The sequence below is a fragment of the Tauraco erythrolophus genome, chromosome 22, assembly GCF_009769465.1.
Source record: "Tauraco erythrolophus isolate bTauEry1 chromosome 22, bTauEry1.pri, whole genome shotgun sequence".
NCBI lineage: Eukaryota > Metazoa > Chordata > Aves > Musophagiformes > Musophagidae > Tauraco > Tauraco erythrolophus.
In genome coordinates, this window is record NC_141486.1 from 10,473,315 (window position 1) to 10,487,929 (window position 14,615).

At 53.5% G+C, this 14,615-nt stretch overlaps 1 protein-coding gene across 2 annotated transcripts in view; it reads left to right on the plus strand.

The window, feature by feature from the left end:
• DAB2IP (DAB2 interacting protein) overlaps positions 1-14,615 on the plus strand; it is a 135,712-nt gene that overhangs the window by 101,143 nt on the left and 19,954 nt on the right. For both annotated transcript variants that reach the window (XM_086625000.1, XM_086625001.1), the window contains exons 4-6: positions 181-279; positions 2,476-3,030; positions 12,935-13,079. In XM_086625000.1, coding sequence (XP_086481126.1) covers positions 181-279; positions 2,476-3,030; positions 12,935-13,079 — 799 coding nt within the window. The remainder of the gene's footprint in view (positions 1-180; positions 280-2,475; positions 3,031-12,934; positions 13,080-14,615) is intronic.

Genomic DNA, 14,615 nt, shown 5'->3' on the forward strand with positions numbered 1-14,615 from the left:
TGACATACAGAGTTGCCCTGTTTTTTGCTAGCCTTAGGAGCTGTTGCTTCATGCTTGGGTAAAGCTATTTACTTTTAAAAAAATTAAAATCCACTAGCATCTTTCCTAACTCCCCCTCTCGCCCCAAACCACAGTCTGCAGTGTGCTGGTCAAGACATAATCCTGTTCCTTTCCCTGTAGGTGACGACTTCATCAGGAAGTAAGTGCTTCTCGTGTCGTTCTGCAGCAGAGCGAGATAAATGGATGGAAAACCTGCGGCGTGCCGTGCACCCGAATAAGGTAGTGGCTGTGAGGAATTGCCTCTGTTACAGTTCAGTTCCTCATTATTACATTTTATAGCCCAGTGCATAGTAGCAGCAGGGGACGTATTGTCATTTTAGTGAGTAAGTGTAACTGTGGGTCAGCCTTTTTCCATACTGCTTTCTTCCACAATTGTATTTACAGGCAAGTGCCAATTATTTCTTCTCCTCTTTTCTCAGCACATGCTGCTTCAGCTGTTGCCGAGAATTGATCAGACCCAAAGAATCTTGAGTCTTGCTCTGTTACTGATACTTGCCACTTACGTAGGACTTGCCACCTCCCAAAAGCTCTGGGACTGGTAGCTGCCAGCAAAGTTACAAGACTGAATAGTCTAAGGAGTTCACATATCACGCTTCCTGACTCTGGCAATCCTTACCGTGTCTGCTTTAGCGATGGAGAAACTCCAATGCCCATCGCAGCGAGTTCTCTGAGGCGATGGTGGAATGTAGCTTTCCCTTCTCCAGTGAGTTGAGGTGGCAAAATCATCCCCACTGGGATCTACAGAAACAAATCCTTCAATTCACCAGAACACAGGGACACCCAATATGTGGTGTTATGGCCCACTGGGACTAAGTACATCCTAACATAAAGTCTACAGCTGCTTTTCCCTCCCTGCACTAGAGTTAGCCAACAAAGATTGATCAGGACTAATAAGCTGCAGGATTTCACAACTGATGAGCTCAATCAACAAGGCTTTTTCTGCTGATCAGAGAAGACACAAACGATGGGGTCCTGTGAATTCATGCCTGGCATCAGTGACACATAACTGTACATACCAGTTAGGTCCAGACCTGGCGGGTTGCTCAAACAACAATTTGTCGAGCGCAGTGCCAAATGGCAGTGTAAAAGATTTCCTTCAATATCGGAACAGGAGCAGCGGAGTGGGGAGGTGGGCTTCTACCTCCAGCAGCGCGTTCCTGCGTGTGGAGTTCAGTGACTCCGGTGCTTTCCGAGTGCGGCAGCCTGGTAGTCATGATCTGAAAGAGCTGTGTAAGGTTTGTGTAGTCACACTCACCATAAGAAAAGTCCCAGGACTGTGAGTTGGGGCTGGGCACGTCACTATGGCTTTGAGATGCAGTGTTCAGTGGAAATTTGGAAGTGTGCCCGCATCTCAAAACATGAGATGAACTGATGGCTAACTTTCCATCTTTGTTTGGGTTTGTAGACAATATAACTCCCAGTATCTAACTTGATATTTCTGTCAGGAATTCAGTGTTCTTGTATAGTTCCTGTGTGTACTTCCTGAACCTACAGTACCCCATTGTGGACTTCCAGCAGAAATGTTCCTGCCCAGACTCCGTGGCTGAGCAGAATAAGCCGTGGTTGCTGGTTCAGTGAGGGGTTTCCAACCAAAACAAGTTACTGCAGAATCCCTAGCAGCCGTTCAGCGGCCAGTGATTTACCTTTTGAGTCACTCCTGCAACAGCTGCCCCTGGATGTTCTTCCAGGATGAGGTCAGCATCCCTGGGGAGCTCTTAAAGATCCACAATATCCTTTGCTCCGTTATTGTTTAAAAGCTATCCAAGCCAAATTTCTATTTCTGAATTGTAACGATTCTCCCATGGAACTCACTCTTGTCTCCCACGATTCCTCTCGATGTTTTAGTTGGGTGCTCTGGACTTCTGCCCTAGAATATCGTGAGGTTTTGTAAATGCTTCTTGCCCTGCCTGAGGTGGTTGCGTTCCAGCCATGGATGAGGTGATCCCTGGGCATGTGTTCAGATCCCTTTATTGTTGCTCCGTTACAGTAAAGAAAACGTACTGCAGTGCTGCTGTAAAGCAGCTGTGCTAAAAAGGGAGGTGGTGTGAGATACCTGTAACATAGCTTCTGTTTTGCAAAAGCCATTAATGATCGGTGAGGTTCTTTCGGTTTCTTCGGAGGCCCTCTTGGCAGCGAATGGGAAATGGTACATTTATGATTTGGAAGGGTTTTATCTGCCTTGTTCCTTATATTAATTGGCACCAACAGACATGGAGAGCACAGTGATATTTGGGAAATTAACATAAGTAGTGTTATTATGCAAATTCCTGAGAGCCAGTATTTCCTTAAAATAAAATGTAATTAAGCCTCTGCTCATTTGGCACATCCGAAATAATTAACTCGTATCTCCAGTTTGGTTGTGCTTGGCTTTGTGGGTTTTTTGTTGACCTTTTTTTCTTTGCATCTTTTTTTCAGGACAACAGCAGAAGGGTAGAGAATATGTTAAAGTTATGGATTATTGAAGCCAAGGACCTGCCAGCTAAGAAAAAGTACTTGTGTGAATTATGCCTGGATGATGTTCTTTATGCACGAACTACCTGTAAATTGAAAACTGATAATGTATTTTGGGGGGAGCACTTTGAATTTAATAACCTCCCATCGCTCAAAAACATTACGGTGCACTTATACAAAGAGACTGACAAGAAGAAAAAGAAGGACAAGACCAATTTCATTGGACAAGTGAACATCCCTGTCAACTCTGTCACGGGCCGGCAGTTTGTAGAGAAATGGTACCCAGTGGTCAGCCCCAACCCCAGTAAGGGCAAGTCCCCGGGGCCCATGATCCGCATCAAGTCGCGCTACCAGAGTATGAGCATTCTTCCCATGGAGATGTACAAAGAGTTTGCTGAGTACATCACTAACAACTACATGGTGCTGTGCTCCGTGCTGGAGCCCTCGCTGAGCGTGAAGAACAAGGAGGAGATGGCGTCTGCACTGGTGCACATCCTGCAGAGCACGGGCAAGGCCAAGGTAAGACCCTTCGTCATCTGTACCGTCCCACCGGAAACCGTCAGGAGCAGACTCCTGGGTTGGGTTTGGGAAATCACTGCATCAGTTGGGCTTCAGGCCTGGCCATTATTAATACACTCTAGTTTTGCATTTAATGACAAACTAGGTGGTAGCATGTGCAGTGCAAATTGCTTAATTAGCAGAGAGGTTGGTGGGACCGCAAGATACCAACCAAGTCCTCCTTCTCTCCTCCTGGAGGCCCAGGGGCCAGGCTCTTGCTTTGTAAACAGGCACAAATGTGAAAGTAAGCAAGAGGGCAGTTTTCAGGGATGAAATGTAACCTCAACAGCCCCTGTGTGCTGGGTATTCCTGTGGAAACCCGGTGGGTTCCCCGCTCCACTCCCTCCCTGTCACCATCCTGCTGCGCCGAGCACCCGGCATCGCAGGAGCCAAACAGGACTGAGCAGCCTCTGGAGAATTTCAGAGCCAAGTCCACCTGTGGGCACGCGTGTCGGTGAATCGGCTCTCCGTCTTTGGAGTCTGTCCTGATGCTTTTGGAAGGGAGGTGTGAAGCGGGGCAGCAGTGCGGGAAGGCCCTGGGGTCCTGGGGTGCTCCCAGGGCAGGGCTTGTTGGGGGGTTGATGCCGGCCAAGTGACAAGTGGTGGGAGTTCAGGTTTTGTGGACCACTTTGAACGTCCTTCATGGCTGGGAGTCCCCCGCCAGGTCTGGGGAAGAAACAGAACAGGAGGAGGCAGAGAGTGGGATTTATTCCTGGTTGGGATCTGTGAGGGTACAGGCAGGGTGAGCAGAGCTGGAAGCTCCCGTATGGCAGAGCACAGGTGAGCACTGGGGTCCCTGGGCACGTGGGGCATGGAGTCGCGGTGGCCGTCTGCTACAGAGCATCCCTCGTCCCCCACTGGCACAGCACAGCTGTGGTGGGCAGTGCTGGTGTCGGCAGTGCTGGAGGTGAAGCATCAGCATTTTCCTCCATTAACATCTCCCTGAACTCTGCAGGGGGAACTGAGGAAGAGCAAGATTTCCAAAGCTTTTCCAGCAGTGCCAAGGAGACGTGAGCTCCTCACCCGGGGGGGAATCGCAAGACTCAGCTTCTTCCGCTGCTGCCTGGCACCGTGGCAGGGTTGGTGGGTTAGAATGGGTTACCATCTGGCCAACAGAGCAGTGGCTTGGCCTCCTGATCCAGTTCAAGGCAGGCAAAGCTCACCGAGAGGATTGCGGGGCCGTGGGCCTGCTGTTGCAGAGCCAGGGAACAGAGCTCCATTAAAGCCTCCGTGATCTCAGGCAGCGGTGCCAGAGCCCAGGGGCACCGGGAAGGGTGGCAGTACCGGTCCCCTTGGCTGCATTAACCCTCAGTGGGCACAGAAGTGGCCCGTGGTTCACAATGTGTGAAATAATGCTCAGTGGTCACACAGGGAGAGCATCATGGGTTGTCCTCATCCTCGCTCCTTCGGGCCTTCAGCACCGTCAGCACGTGGTTTCCGGGCACAGCTCTGCCTTCTGCGGGTACCTCCTCCCGGCGCACCGGGGCTGTGCCCGCCTCGCTGTGGCTCTGCTGGCGCTGGTGCCGGGGCTTTCGTTGGAATGATGTTGCCGTGAAAGGCCCTGTCCGTGGCTGACATGGTTCTGGTGCAAAAGGCTTCAAGTGTCACCCCGATCTCAGCCACCAAGGATGATGTGCGGGCATGGCTGAGAGCTGTTGTCGCAGCTCCTGCCTTTTCCTTCTTCTTGTCGGTGCTGGAGAGGCTCCAGAGAGAGCAAGTGTGTTTCTAGACATGTGTCTGCATCAGTGCTCCGGATCCCAGAGGCTCTACACGGGGGACAGAGCAAACAGTAAACAGACTTGACGAATTTCCCTCTAAAATGGAGCTTCTGCTTTCCCTGCCTGTCATCTGCCATCAGCATTAGCACAGGGTTTAGGGAGCCGTCGGAGCAACAGGAGTTCCTGGAGCACGGGAAGCGGCAGTGCATCCTGTGTAGAGGAGTTGGACGAGCAGAGAAAGGGGAAAGCAGCAATAAGGTTAAAAAAAACCTGAATGGGAGAGGAAAACACCCCCTCGCCCCAGTTTGTATGACACGGATACACTCCGCTGCCGCGCAGGAACGCTCCCCGCAGGCTGAGCACCGCGACCCAGCGAGGAGATGCAGCCGCAGGAGATCCCGCAGGCTGGTGCCCACGGGGATGCTCTACTGGCGTTAGGATTATGATTGGACTTGATGATCTTAAAGGTCTTTTCCAACCTAAACAATTCCATGATTCCATGTGTTGCGGTCCCTGCCCTCTGCGGGACAGCTCCTCTCGACCTGCTCCAGGGAGAAGGGCCGGGCAGGATGAGTCCAGGTGCTTGAAGCAGTCTGATTGCCGTGCTGCCAGCTCTCGCTCTGCCCGGGCATCGCCTGGCTGCCCCTCGGCACGGCTCCCAGCACCTCCCGGGAACTCCATCGCAGAAACGACAGTCTGTTCCTTCCTAGCCAGTCTGCAGGAGAAACTGCTTCATTTTCCTTCCGTTTGTAGGTAAGGCAGCTCGGTACGTGGCTGTGCGCCGGGGAGGGCACCCGCCGCGGGCGGCTCTGGCTCAGGACTGAGCCTGGTTTGGTGCTGGGGACACGGTTCCTTCAGGCCAGGCTCACCCGGCACCAGATGCTGCGTGTCCGGAGGTGACACTGAGCAGGAGGGTAAAACGCCCCTGGCCTCAAGTGGGGCACAGGGGGGTTTTGAAATGGGGGGGACAGCAGATCCCCGTGGGCCAGGAGCCCAGCGGGCAGGGACGGTGCCGGGAGCTGGCGTGCAGCTGGACGAGCCTTGAGGCTGCACAAAGTGGGGCTGGGACACCTCTGGGTGAGGACCAGGGGCCAGTCCAGCAGCGGTGAGTACCCCGCTCCCGCACCCCGGTGCGCAGGGGCCGTGGGGCAGTGGCACCCTCCTCCTCCCCTGTCCTCCTGTGACCCTCCGAAGGTTGCCCGGGCTGGAGGTGGGTTGCCCATCCTCGTGCCTTACCAAGAGCCTTTCCAGTAACCTCCTCGGAGCTCCCCCCTGCCCTCTCCTAGCTGGAGAGCGCAGACGTGGCAATCAGCAACCACTAATTTATTTTGCTGATAAAGGGGTTTTTGTGGATCTTGGCTGCAGTAGCTGAAGCTAAAGCAGCAATTACAGTTGGAGTGAGAAACGAGAGTCCGGTAGATTATCTGTGAAGACTCGTTAGCAGCTAATTGCTTTTGCACTGTTTCAGGCCTTGTTTCCTGTAGCGATTTGCAGTAAATATGGTGTAATCCCTTAACGAGGCACGGCCAACGGGTACGTGTGCCCGCCCTGCGCTGCGCTGCAGGAGTTCCCGCGCAGGAGAGGGGTGACGTGGCGCTGCGCAGGTGATGCCGTGTGCCAGGACAGCCGGCCCAGGCCACCAGCATCCCCTGTGATCCTTCCCCATGGACACCCGGCCACCTGCCGGTACCTGCAGCTGCCAAAACCCAGAGGCAGTGCCTGCGTCCCTCCTGCCCGAGGGGCACAGTGCATACCACTGCAGGCAGAGCTGCGACAAGGGCTGCAGCTGAATTTTCTCCTAAGTATCTGCTTTTTCTTGGGCTTTGTAGCTGTGTCATGATAGATTAAAAGGAGAATGAAAGCAGAAAGTTCTCTCTGGAGTCAAAGTCCGAGCTACGCTTGATCTCTGGAAAGGGGAAAAGCTTCCAGGGCACGCCTGGAAACCCCTGACCAGCTGCCAAGGCAGATGGGTGGAGAGGAGGAGGAAAAGCATTTTGATAAAGTTAAAGGCTGAGGGAGCTGCCCCAGCCCACTGGGAAGTCTGACAAACATCCAGAACTAAAGCAGCACTCCCAGTGCAAGCTGTTGTTGACTGTCTCTATTTATGGTAAGTAGGGACTGCCGTGAGATGGACATCGTTTTGTGGCTGAACACAGAGGTGGCTCTGGGCGTCTGTCCTTGGCTTGTTTTGTAGTTCCTCTTCCCAGAGAGAGCACTGATAAAAAGTTAGCTGTAAGGGTGGGGAGAGATGCCTGACTATTTCGTGTGATTTGCAGCCCATAGACAAAAGACACAAAGTCTTAATTAAAAGTGTTTTTGGCGTTCCTGGGAGTGCTCATCCCTGCCGCGAGCGCGGCGTGGTGTGGCTGGTGGGACGTGGTTGTGGACAGGCAGGCTGTGTCCTTCCCAGAGCGAGACCGGTTGTGACTTTGGATGCTTCCAGAATATTTCCCATGCTTTGTTTCAGGGTTCTCTTACAGCTTTTGGAGCTCAGTTCATGACCATAAATATATTAAAAAAAACTCTCATGTCCAAACGGTTGGTAGATCAAACCCAGCATCAGACAAAGCTGTAACTAACCAGCTGCTCACTTGAAATAAATATTTATTGTGTTGTGAATGGAGTGAAGAATAAACATGTGTCCTTATTTGTTTATGCTGCAAGGATTTGCTTCAGCTAAGCAGATGTATTCACTCCCCCCGTGCGAGCCTGCTGCAAACTCCCCACGTTCCCGGTGGCACGAGGTCGGAGCTTCGCTGGCAGCGCCAGGTTAAGGGCAGGACCTGCAAATACCGTGTGGGGCTGCCTGAACGTGACTGCTCTGCTCGGGGAGGGGACCGGGAGACGAGTGGCACGGCTGGGCTCGGGGGCTGGTGGCACTGGGGCTCGGCCGGTCCCTTCGGGAGCACCGCTCCCTTCTCCGCGCTGGAAGGGCTGCGGGCACAGGGAAGCGGGATGCTGCACACGTTCGGCCATAGACGAGACTGGCAGAAGCCATATCATTTCCCCCACAAAGAGTTTCTCTCTCTGATAATATTTTATAGCAGCCATAGTTGAGCTAATAAGGCTTTTAATCACTTTTATGAGCACCTCCACCGTTTTTCCCGTTCTCCCTGAACACAACGGTGAGGCTGGTTGAAGGGACGGAGAAGCCGGTGGGCGGCAGCCATAGCCATCAGCGTTGGGGCTGTCAGGGTGGCAGGTGGCTTCTGAGCCACCTGTGTGGGATGGGGCCCCTCTGCCCTCCGGGGACCTTAGTGCTACATCCCTCAGGTTTTCTTAGGTGATGAGCAAGGTGATGGACACAGATATCTGTGTGTTAACCCTCGCATTGCCGTTTCACCTCCTTTTCCCAAAGAGAAGAAAAAATGCCAGAAGCTTTGAGGATGAGCCCCACCGTGTTTCCCAGCAGAGAAGCATCCATTGCAGCTCCTTGGAGGCACTGCGTGGTGGTGAAGAGCTGGGGACTGGCTGTTGGGGTCCTTGGTTTGCACCATCTGCCCAGGACCCAGTCGCTGCCCGTGCGCCGCTCTCCTTGCGCAGCCCAGCACCGTCGAGTGCCGCGTTTCTCTGCCGCTGCAGCACTGACCGTCGGTGTGTCCTGACACTCCTCCACCTGCAACCTGCAGCCCTACCAGCCCCTGGTGTTTTTCACCTTTGCATAAAAGCCCAGCTGGACTCTGGGCTAGTCTTTGAAATAAGCAGTAATCTTATTACCTTTATCAATTCAATCCTCTTAAGGTTAAGTCAATCCTATTAATCAGGCTTGTGATGTGGAGAACCTTATTATTTCAAAGTCAATCTGCCCATCAGTCAGTTACGATGTTGGGAACAATCAGCTCCAGCCCAGAGGGGTGCATGTCCCAGGCGGTGTCTGTGGGGCCACGGGTCTCATCAGCTCCGTGACACCCCATGTGCTCCAACTGTGGACACATCCTGGCGGGGCTGGGGCTGGAGGACCTTCTCTGGGTAGGTGAGGTGCAGAATCCTTCCTGGATGTGGACAGGATGAGTCCTGCAAAACTTCCTTTGCTTGTTGGTTATGTGTCTAGAAAGGCTCCCTTTGCCTGGGACACGCTCCTGCTCTCACCACTGCCATGCCAGGCACTGGCTGGCTCCATCTTTCTGCCTCCTGGGCTCAGGAGCTGGGGGGGGCAGGTGGTGCCCAGTGACAGCCTCCAGACACAGGGACTGGCACCTTGAACGACCCCTCGCCGGGGTGCGATGGGCTTTCTTGGCACAGACAAGTGCAGCACTGCCAGTTTCAAGCACTGCCGGGTGCTTGGCCCCCCCAGCACGGCGGGGACAAGGGCTGTGGTGCTGTGGGCAGGCAGGGCTGTCCACTGTTGATGGACGTCTGGCTGAATTAGCTGTCTTCTCTGCTCTGACTTCCTCCCCTGTGAAGAAGCTTTTAGCTTTTTCTTCCCATTTTTTGTGTTTGAGCAATGCAATTAGTCCGCTTCCTTGGCCCTATTGACATGGGCAATGAAGGATTGTTGTCTTGAGCAGTTGTTGGTTTTTCTCTTGATGGACTTCACTTCTCAATGAGCCTGTTCCCATTCAGGCCACCCCCAGGGCAGCGGGGCCCTGGGCTGGTGCCGATACGGATGGTGGCTGACGCGGGGCAGCAGCTTCAGATGGCCGCTGGCGGGGACCTCCGCGGAGTGGCACGGGGCCGCGGTGTGCTCATCCCCAGGGCATCACCCCTATTTCGATATTCTCCTCCCAGCTTCCCCAGGCAAAGCTTTGGGGGATCCTCCGTGGCAGCGTGCAGCAGTCCCGCTGCTGCTCCGGCAGCGAAACTCCCGCGTGCATTTCTGGAGGAGCGGAGGAGCTGCCTTAGAACGGCACGTGCTGCCGTGGGCTCATGCTTGGTTGGTTTGAGAAGTACTGGAAAGCAGCGCAGCCTCGCGCTGTCATGCTCAGAATCTGTTTATTTATAAATTGCTCTTCTTTATCAGCATACATGCAGTGACTGAAGTTGCACAGGTTCAGCTGTGTCCAGTCTGAAGCAAATATCCTGAAAATAGAGACGGGAGCGAGCCTGAAGAACGCTGCCACAGCCCTTAATTTTTACTGAGGACCTTTTCCTTCCCCTCTCGACTCCGATGTAATGAAATAAAGCATCTTATTTTCTTCCATTGCCAGGGGCCCTAGCTGAAAACAACCCCCTGCTAATCTCTGCTGCTCAGAAACAGGGAGTTTTATTGGCTTTAGTTATTGCATTTTATTCAGAGCCTTGTATGTGGGTGAGTGAGGCCCCCGGAGGGATTGGACAAGTATTTGCATTCCATTTGCGTCTTCCGAGTGCTGGCTCCTGGCGTACTTAAGGCAGAGATACCAGACGTGTGATCCAGAGCCGATGTGGCTTTCTTGTGTGGAGGGAAGGTAAGAGCTGGAAGATGGCCCTGGGACAGAAACTGCAGGATGTCATGGGAACTGACCCACGGACGAGGCTCCGTTCCCGTGGCGAGCAGAGATCCGTGGGCTGCCGAGAGCCGTCTCTGCAGAGGAACTCGCTTCAGGCTGCTGGCTCTGGGTATGTCGATCCCTGATGCATCTCAGGGCCAGTTTGTACAGCCTGGCAAGATGCCTCCAGCAGCCTGGGGAGGCTGGACCTGCTGGGGATGGGGAGGAGCCCTGGGCTGGGGGATGCTCTTGGGTATCCTGGCTCTCGCCTCCATCCTCTGGTCAGGAATAAGGCTGGATTCTGCTACTTCACACCCCATCTTTGGGTGCTGCGCCATAGTGGAGCTCTTTGGGATCTCAGCAGCTTTCCTTTCCACTTTGGAGACAAGGGGTCATTTTCTCAGCAGTCTAGTGCAGGTTCTCCATAGGGGATGACAACCACAGCAGAGGTTTCAGGGGGCTCTTTTCTGGCTTTGCGTTGAGTCCCACACTGGAATTTTGCCTTGTTTTAAGTTGTGGTGCATTCTGTAGATCAGCTAAAATGATCAAAATTCACATTCTCGCTGGCTGTAACCTGGCCCCTGAGTTTCCACCGCTCGGCAGCCCTGGCGCGCGGTTGGGCTGTGCATCGCAGCGCGGCCCCGCAGCCCGCGACTGCCAGTCCTCGGCCGACAAGAGGGGAGAAAAGCAAACACTTGACTAAGAGAAGGTATAAAGCTCAGTGTTCCTGAGATAATTAGTATGTTGGGAAAGTGACAGGAAAGAGAATCAAGCAAAGCCAAGGTCAGCGGCTGCTAATTAAGAATCAGCACCTTGTGTCAGCCTGAGCTGTGGCTTGGAATTGAAACGTACCCCGGGAGAGACCCAGGAAGATAAAGGTGATAGAGTTACCCAGATAGCAGCTAACGGGATTTGAGCAGCGGTTTAAAGTTTCATTCCAGCTTGGCTGATAAAAGGGGCAAAATGAGAGAAAATAGTGGGAGGAGGCGCGTGCTTTGCTTGCAGGAGGGATTTTTGCCTCTGCAGCTGCCGGAGCATTGCAGACGTAGTGGGATCTGAGGAAAGGGATCTTCTGGCTAAAGAAATAATGGAAGTGACTTTTTTTTCCCCAAAGCTTCTCTGGCTTTTTCGAAGGCTCTTCTGGGAAGGTCACAGTGGTGTGTTGGTCCCGGTCACAGCCTTGTGGGAAGGTGGGAGAGATAGGGGCGTTGGGTGCTGCAGAAATGGCAGCCGTCCTCCCTCCTGCCCTCTTCTCAGGTGGGGACGTACCTGCCTCCGCCTGTGTTTTCCTTCATCTAGGACAGGAGCACAGTAACGACGGGCCTGTGGATTAAATGGGTCCGTTGGGTTCAGGTGGAGCTGTTTGTTGAACCTTGATTAAACTTTCAGTGCAGAGGCGTCCATCTGGAAAATGAAACGGTGCTAAGTGCCTCTCTTCCAGATCTCCCGGACAGCTGGTGACAGGGAAAGGGACCTGAGCGTCCCCTCTCCCCGGTGTGGGTAGGAGCAGGCTGGGTCATGGCCGCAACACTTTGCATGGGGATGGTGAGGACAGGATCTGGGGTGCTCCTGCTGCCCTTGCCAGGAACAGGTGACATCTGGTACGGTCGTGACAAATGAAGGAGACTTTCTTAGTGAAAGGTTATTACTGAGCAGATTATTTTGGTTTAGAGGAAGGCAGTTTAAAAACGGTGCCCTTGGTCGTAGAAATGAATTGCATTGCTCTGCCTCCTGCATGGGGAAACAGTTAGAGGACTAATGCACGTGCTTTGCACGGTGCCAGCAGCCTGTGTCCCTTTGCTGTGCGGGGTCCAGGTGAGCAGCGCTGGGTGGGATGAGGTCGAACCTTTCAGCACCCGGAGCTGGGCAGGGGCCCAGAGCTGCTTTTCCCTTTAGCAGGGCAGAGAGCAGAAGTTGAACATGTATTAGCATTAAAAACTGCGTGGCGTCTCCCCTGCATTCACGGCACACTAAATGTTACACCACGTAGTGGATTCTCAGCAGAATGCACGGGAGCTACGTGACCCTCTCTGAGCAGTCTGTGCTGTTGCTGAAGCAGACATCAAGCTCGGTCCAAAGTGCTGTTTTTCTCTTAGAATTTGCAATTCAGTAGCCCAGACTGATGCACGGGGCAGCTGTCAGCGCGCGGTCGGCTCCTGCCCACCCCCTCCATTGCTCTGCAGCACAGAGGGTTATAAAATGGCACGGTATTTGGTTGTGTGCACATCAGACCGAAAACGTGCCCAAGATGTGTGCTGCAGCAGTGCTGTTTGTGTCCATGAATGCCAAAGAAGTGGGACATTTGAGCATCTTGATGCGTATTACAGGCTTGATTCTGCACCGTTAACTGTGGGGCACAGCTCCCGACATCTCAGTTTGTCCCAGTGAGGGAAACACCAACTGCAGCCAACCGAGCAGTGGGGAAAACATTTCACCCACAAAATGTGAGGCTGCTCATGAGACCCAACCAAAAACCAGTGCTGATGGAGGGGTGAATGTGGTGCAGGCCTGGAATGAATCATTTTTTGGGGTGCTTCATCTCTCCTCTTGTCTCCACGAGGCTGGAGAGAAGTCGGGCTGGTGGTAACACAGCGTGCGCACCCGGGATCGCCGGCAGCACCTCTGCTCCCTCGTGTGTCTGACGAAGGCGAGACCTCTCCGCAGAAGGGGAGGCTGCCTGCTCTGCTGAACAAAGCGTGTGCCAGTGCGTGGTGACCCACCGTGGGCTTTGCTTTCCAGGATTTCTTGACTGACCTGATGATGTCTGAAGTTGATCGCTGTGGTGAGAATGAGCATCTCATTTTCAGGGAGAATACACTGGCCACCAAAGCAATCGAAGAATACCTGAAGCTGGTGGGGCAGAAATACTTGCAAGATGCCTTAGGTACGTACAGAGCGTTGGCAGGGCTCGCCCAGAAGGGTCCTTCTCTAGGCTGCAGGGTGCTCTGTGTGGTGGAGACCAGCGGCTGAGCCCTGATGGCCGGAGGAGGCACCGGCGTTTACCTGCCGGAGGGTTTCTCCGGCAGCGGGATCCGAGCCCAGGGCACAGCCACGGCCGCGGCGGGCAGCTCTCTGCTCCCAGGTGAAGGTCACCGCTGAGTTAGCGCTTTAGTCCGCTTTCAGAGATAACAGATTGATACGTGAAGGCATTCTGCTGCCTGCCAAGCCTTGTGTCTCAGCGCTGGCAGTGTCACGGCGGCTGATTGAATCCTTCCCCTGATTGCACACCCCCGCCAGAGACGCTCCCCCGGCCCCTCGCAGCACTGGTGAGTCAGATGAGATCTCCCAAGTCCCGGTGATGAGAGCTGCCTCCCAGAGTGTGCTGGGAACCCTCCTGCTGGGTTGGTGTTTGTTTTTTTTTTAAGTGCTGGCTATGCTTATGGCTCCAAAAATATTTCTCTTGATGCAAATGAAAATAATTAGAACTTGTGCTTCTGGGCAGGTCAGGAAGGAAGGGCTGCGGTGGTGAGTGCAGCCGGCGCAGCGCGAGGCCGGGGGGAGGATGGCTTTGGAGCGTTGGGCTGAGCCTCAGCCGAAGGCAGCGAGATTGGATCCGCATCCGAGCAGTGGGATGAGCAGAGTTTCTATTGAGGTGTTCATTTTCCAGTATGTTGGGTTCCTAACTAGTGGATTTGTGTAATTTTAGCAAGGAGCAAAGAAGCATAAATACTTTATTAAGATAATAATAATAATGACAACGTCGAGGAAGGGGAGATCCTTGAGCAAATTCGGTCAAACCAACAGATAGCCCACAAGAATAGGAAGAGGAATATTACTGATTTCTGCCTTGTAATGCTTTCTGGTTGAAGGCAAGTCTGTAAGTAGATTACCTCATAAAACTTCTAAAAAGCCAGGAGATTAATGAACGCAGAGAATGCTGAAATATTCCCCTTTCAGGGCTCAGTGCAGGCGCTGCCGAGCCCGCTCCATCTAGCACAGGAGGAGCCCGCGCTGCTCACTCGCTGTTGGGGCCCTGGTTCTGTGCAGACCTTTTATCAGTGAAATGATTCATCTGCGTGTCACGAGGTGACACAGGCCGGCGTGGCGCTCTCCGTTAAACCATGAAGCACAAGCGAGAAATGGGGCCGGATAATAACAGCGGGCATCACCTGCGGGCGAGCAGAGAGGCTCCAGCGCTCCCTGGCAGGGCCGAAAATACATTGGAGAGGCTCTCCAGTACGTAATTAAAATCTGTTTTGGCAGTAGGGGAGGAATGCGGACTAGAGCAGGCAAAAAACAAGAGGATGGGAAAATCCAAGATGGTCAGGAATGAGGAGATGAGCAAACCAGCTGGAATTAGAAGAAAACCAAAGTGAACCTTTCTCGCAGAGGTCCCCAGCTGCCTCTTAATACCCATTATCTCATCCCCCAATCCCCCCAGCCACGGCTGGGTGCCAACTGGGATAGACGGCTGCCCCCC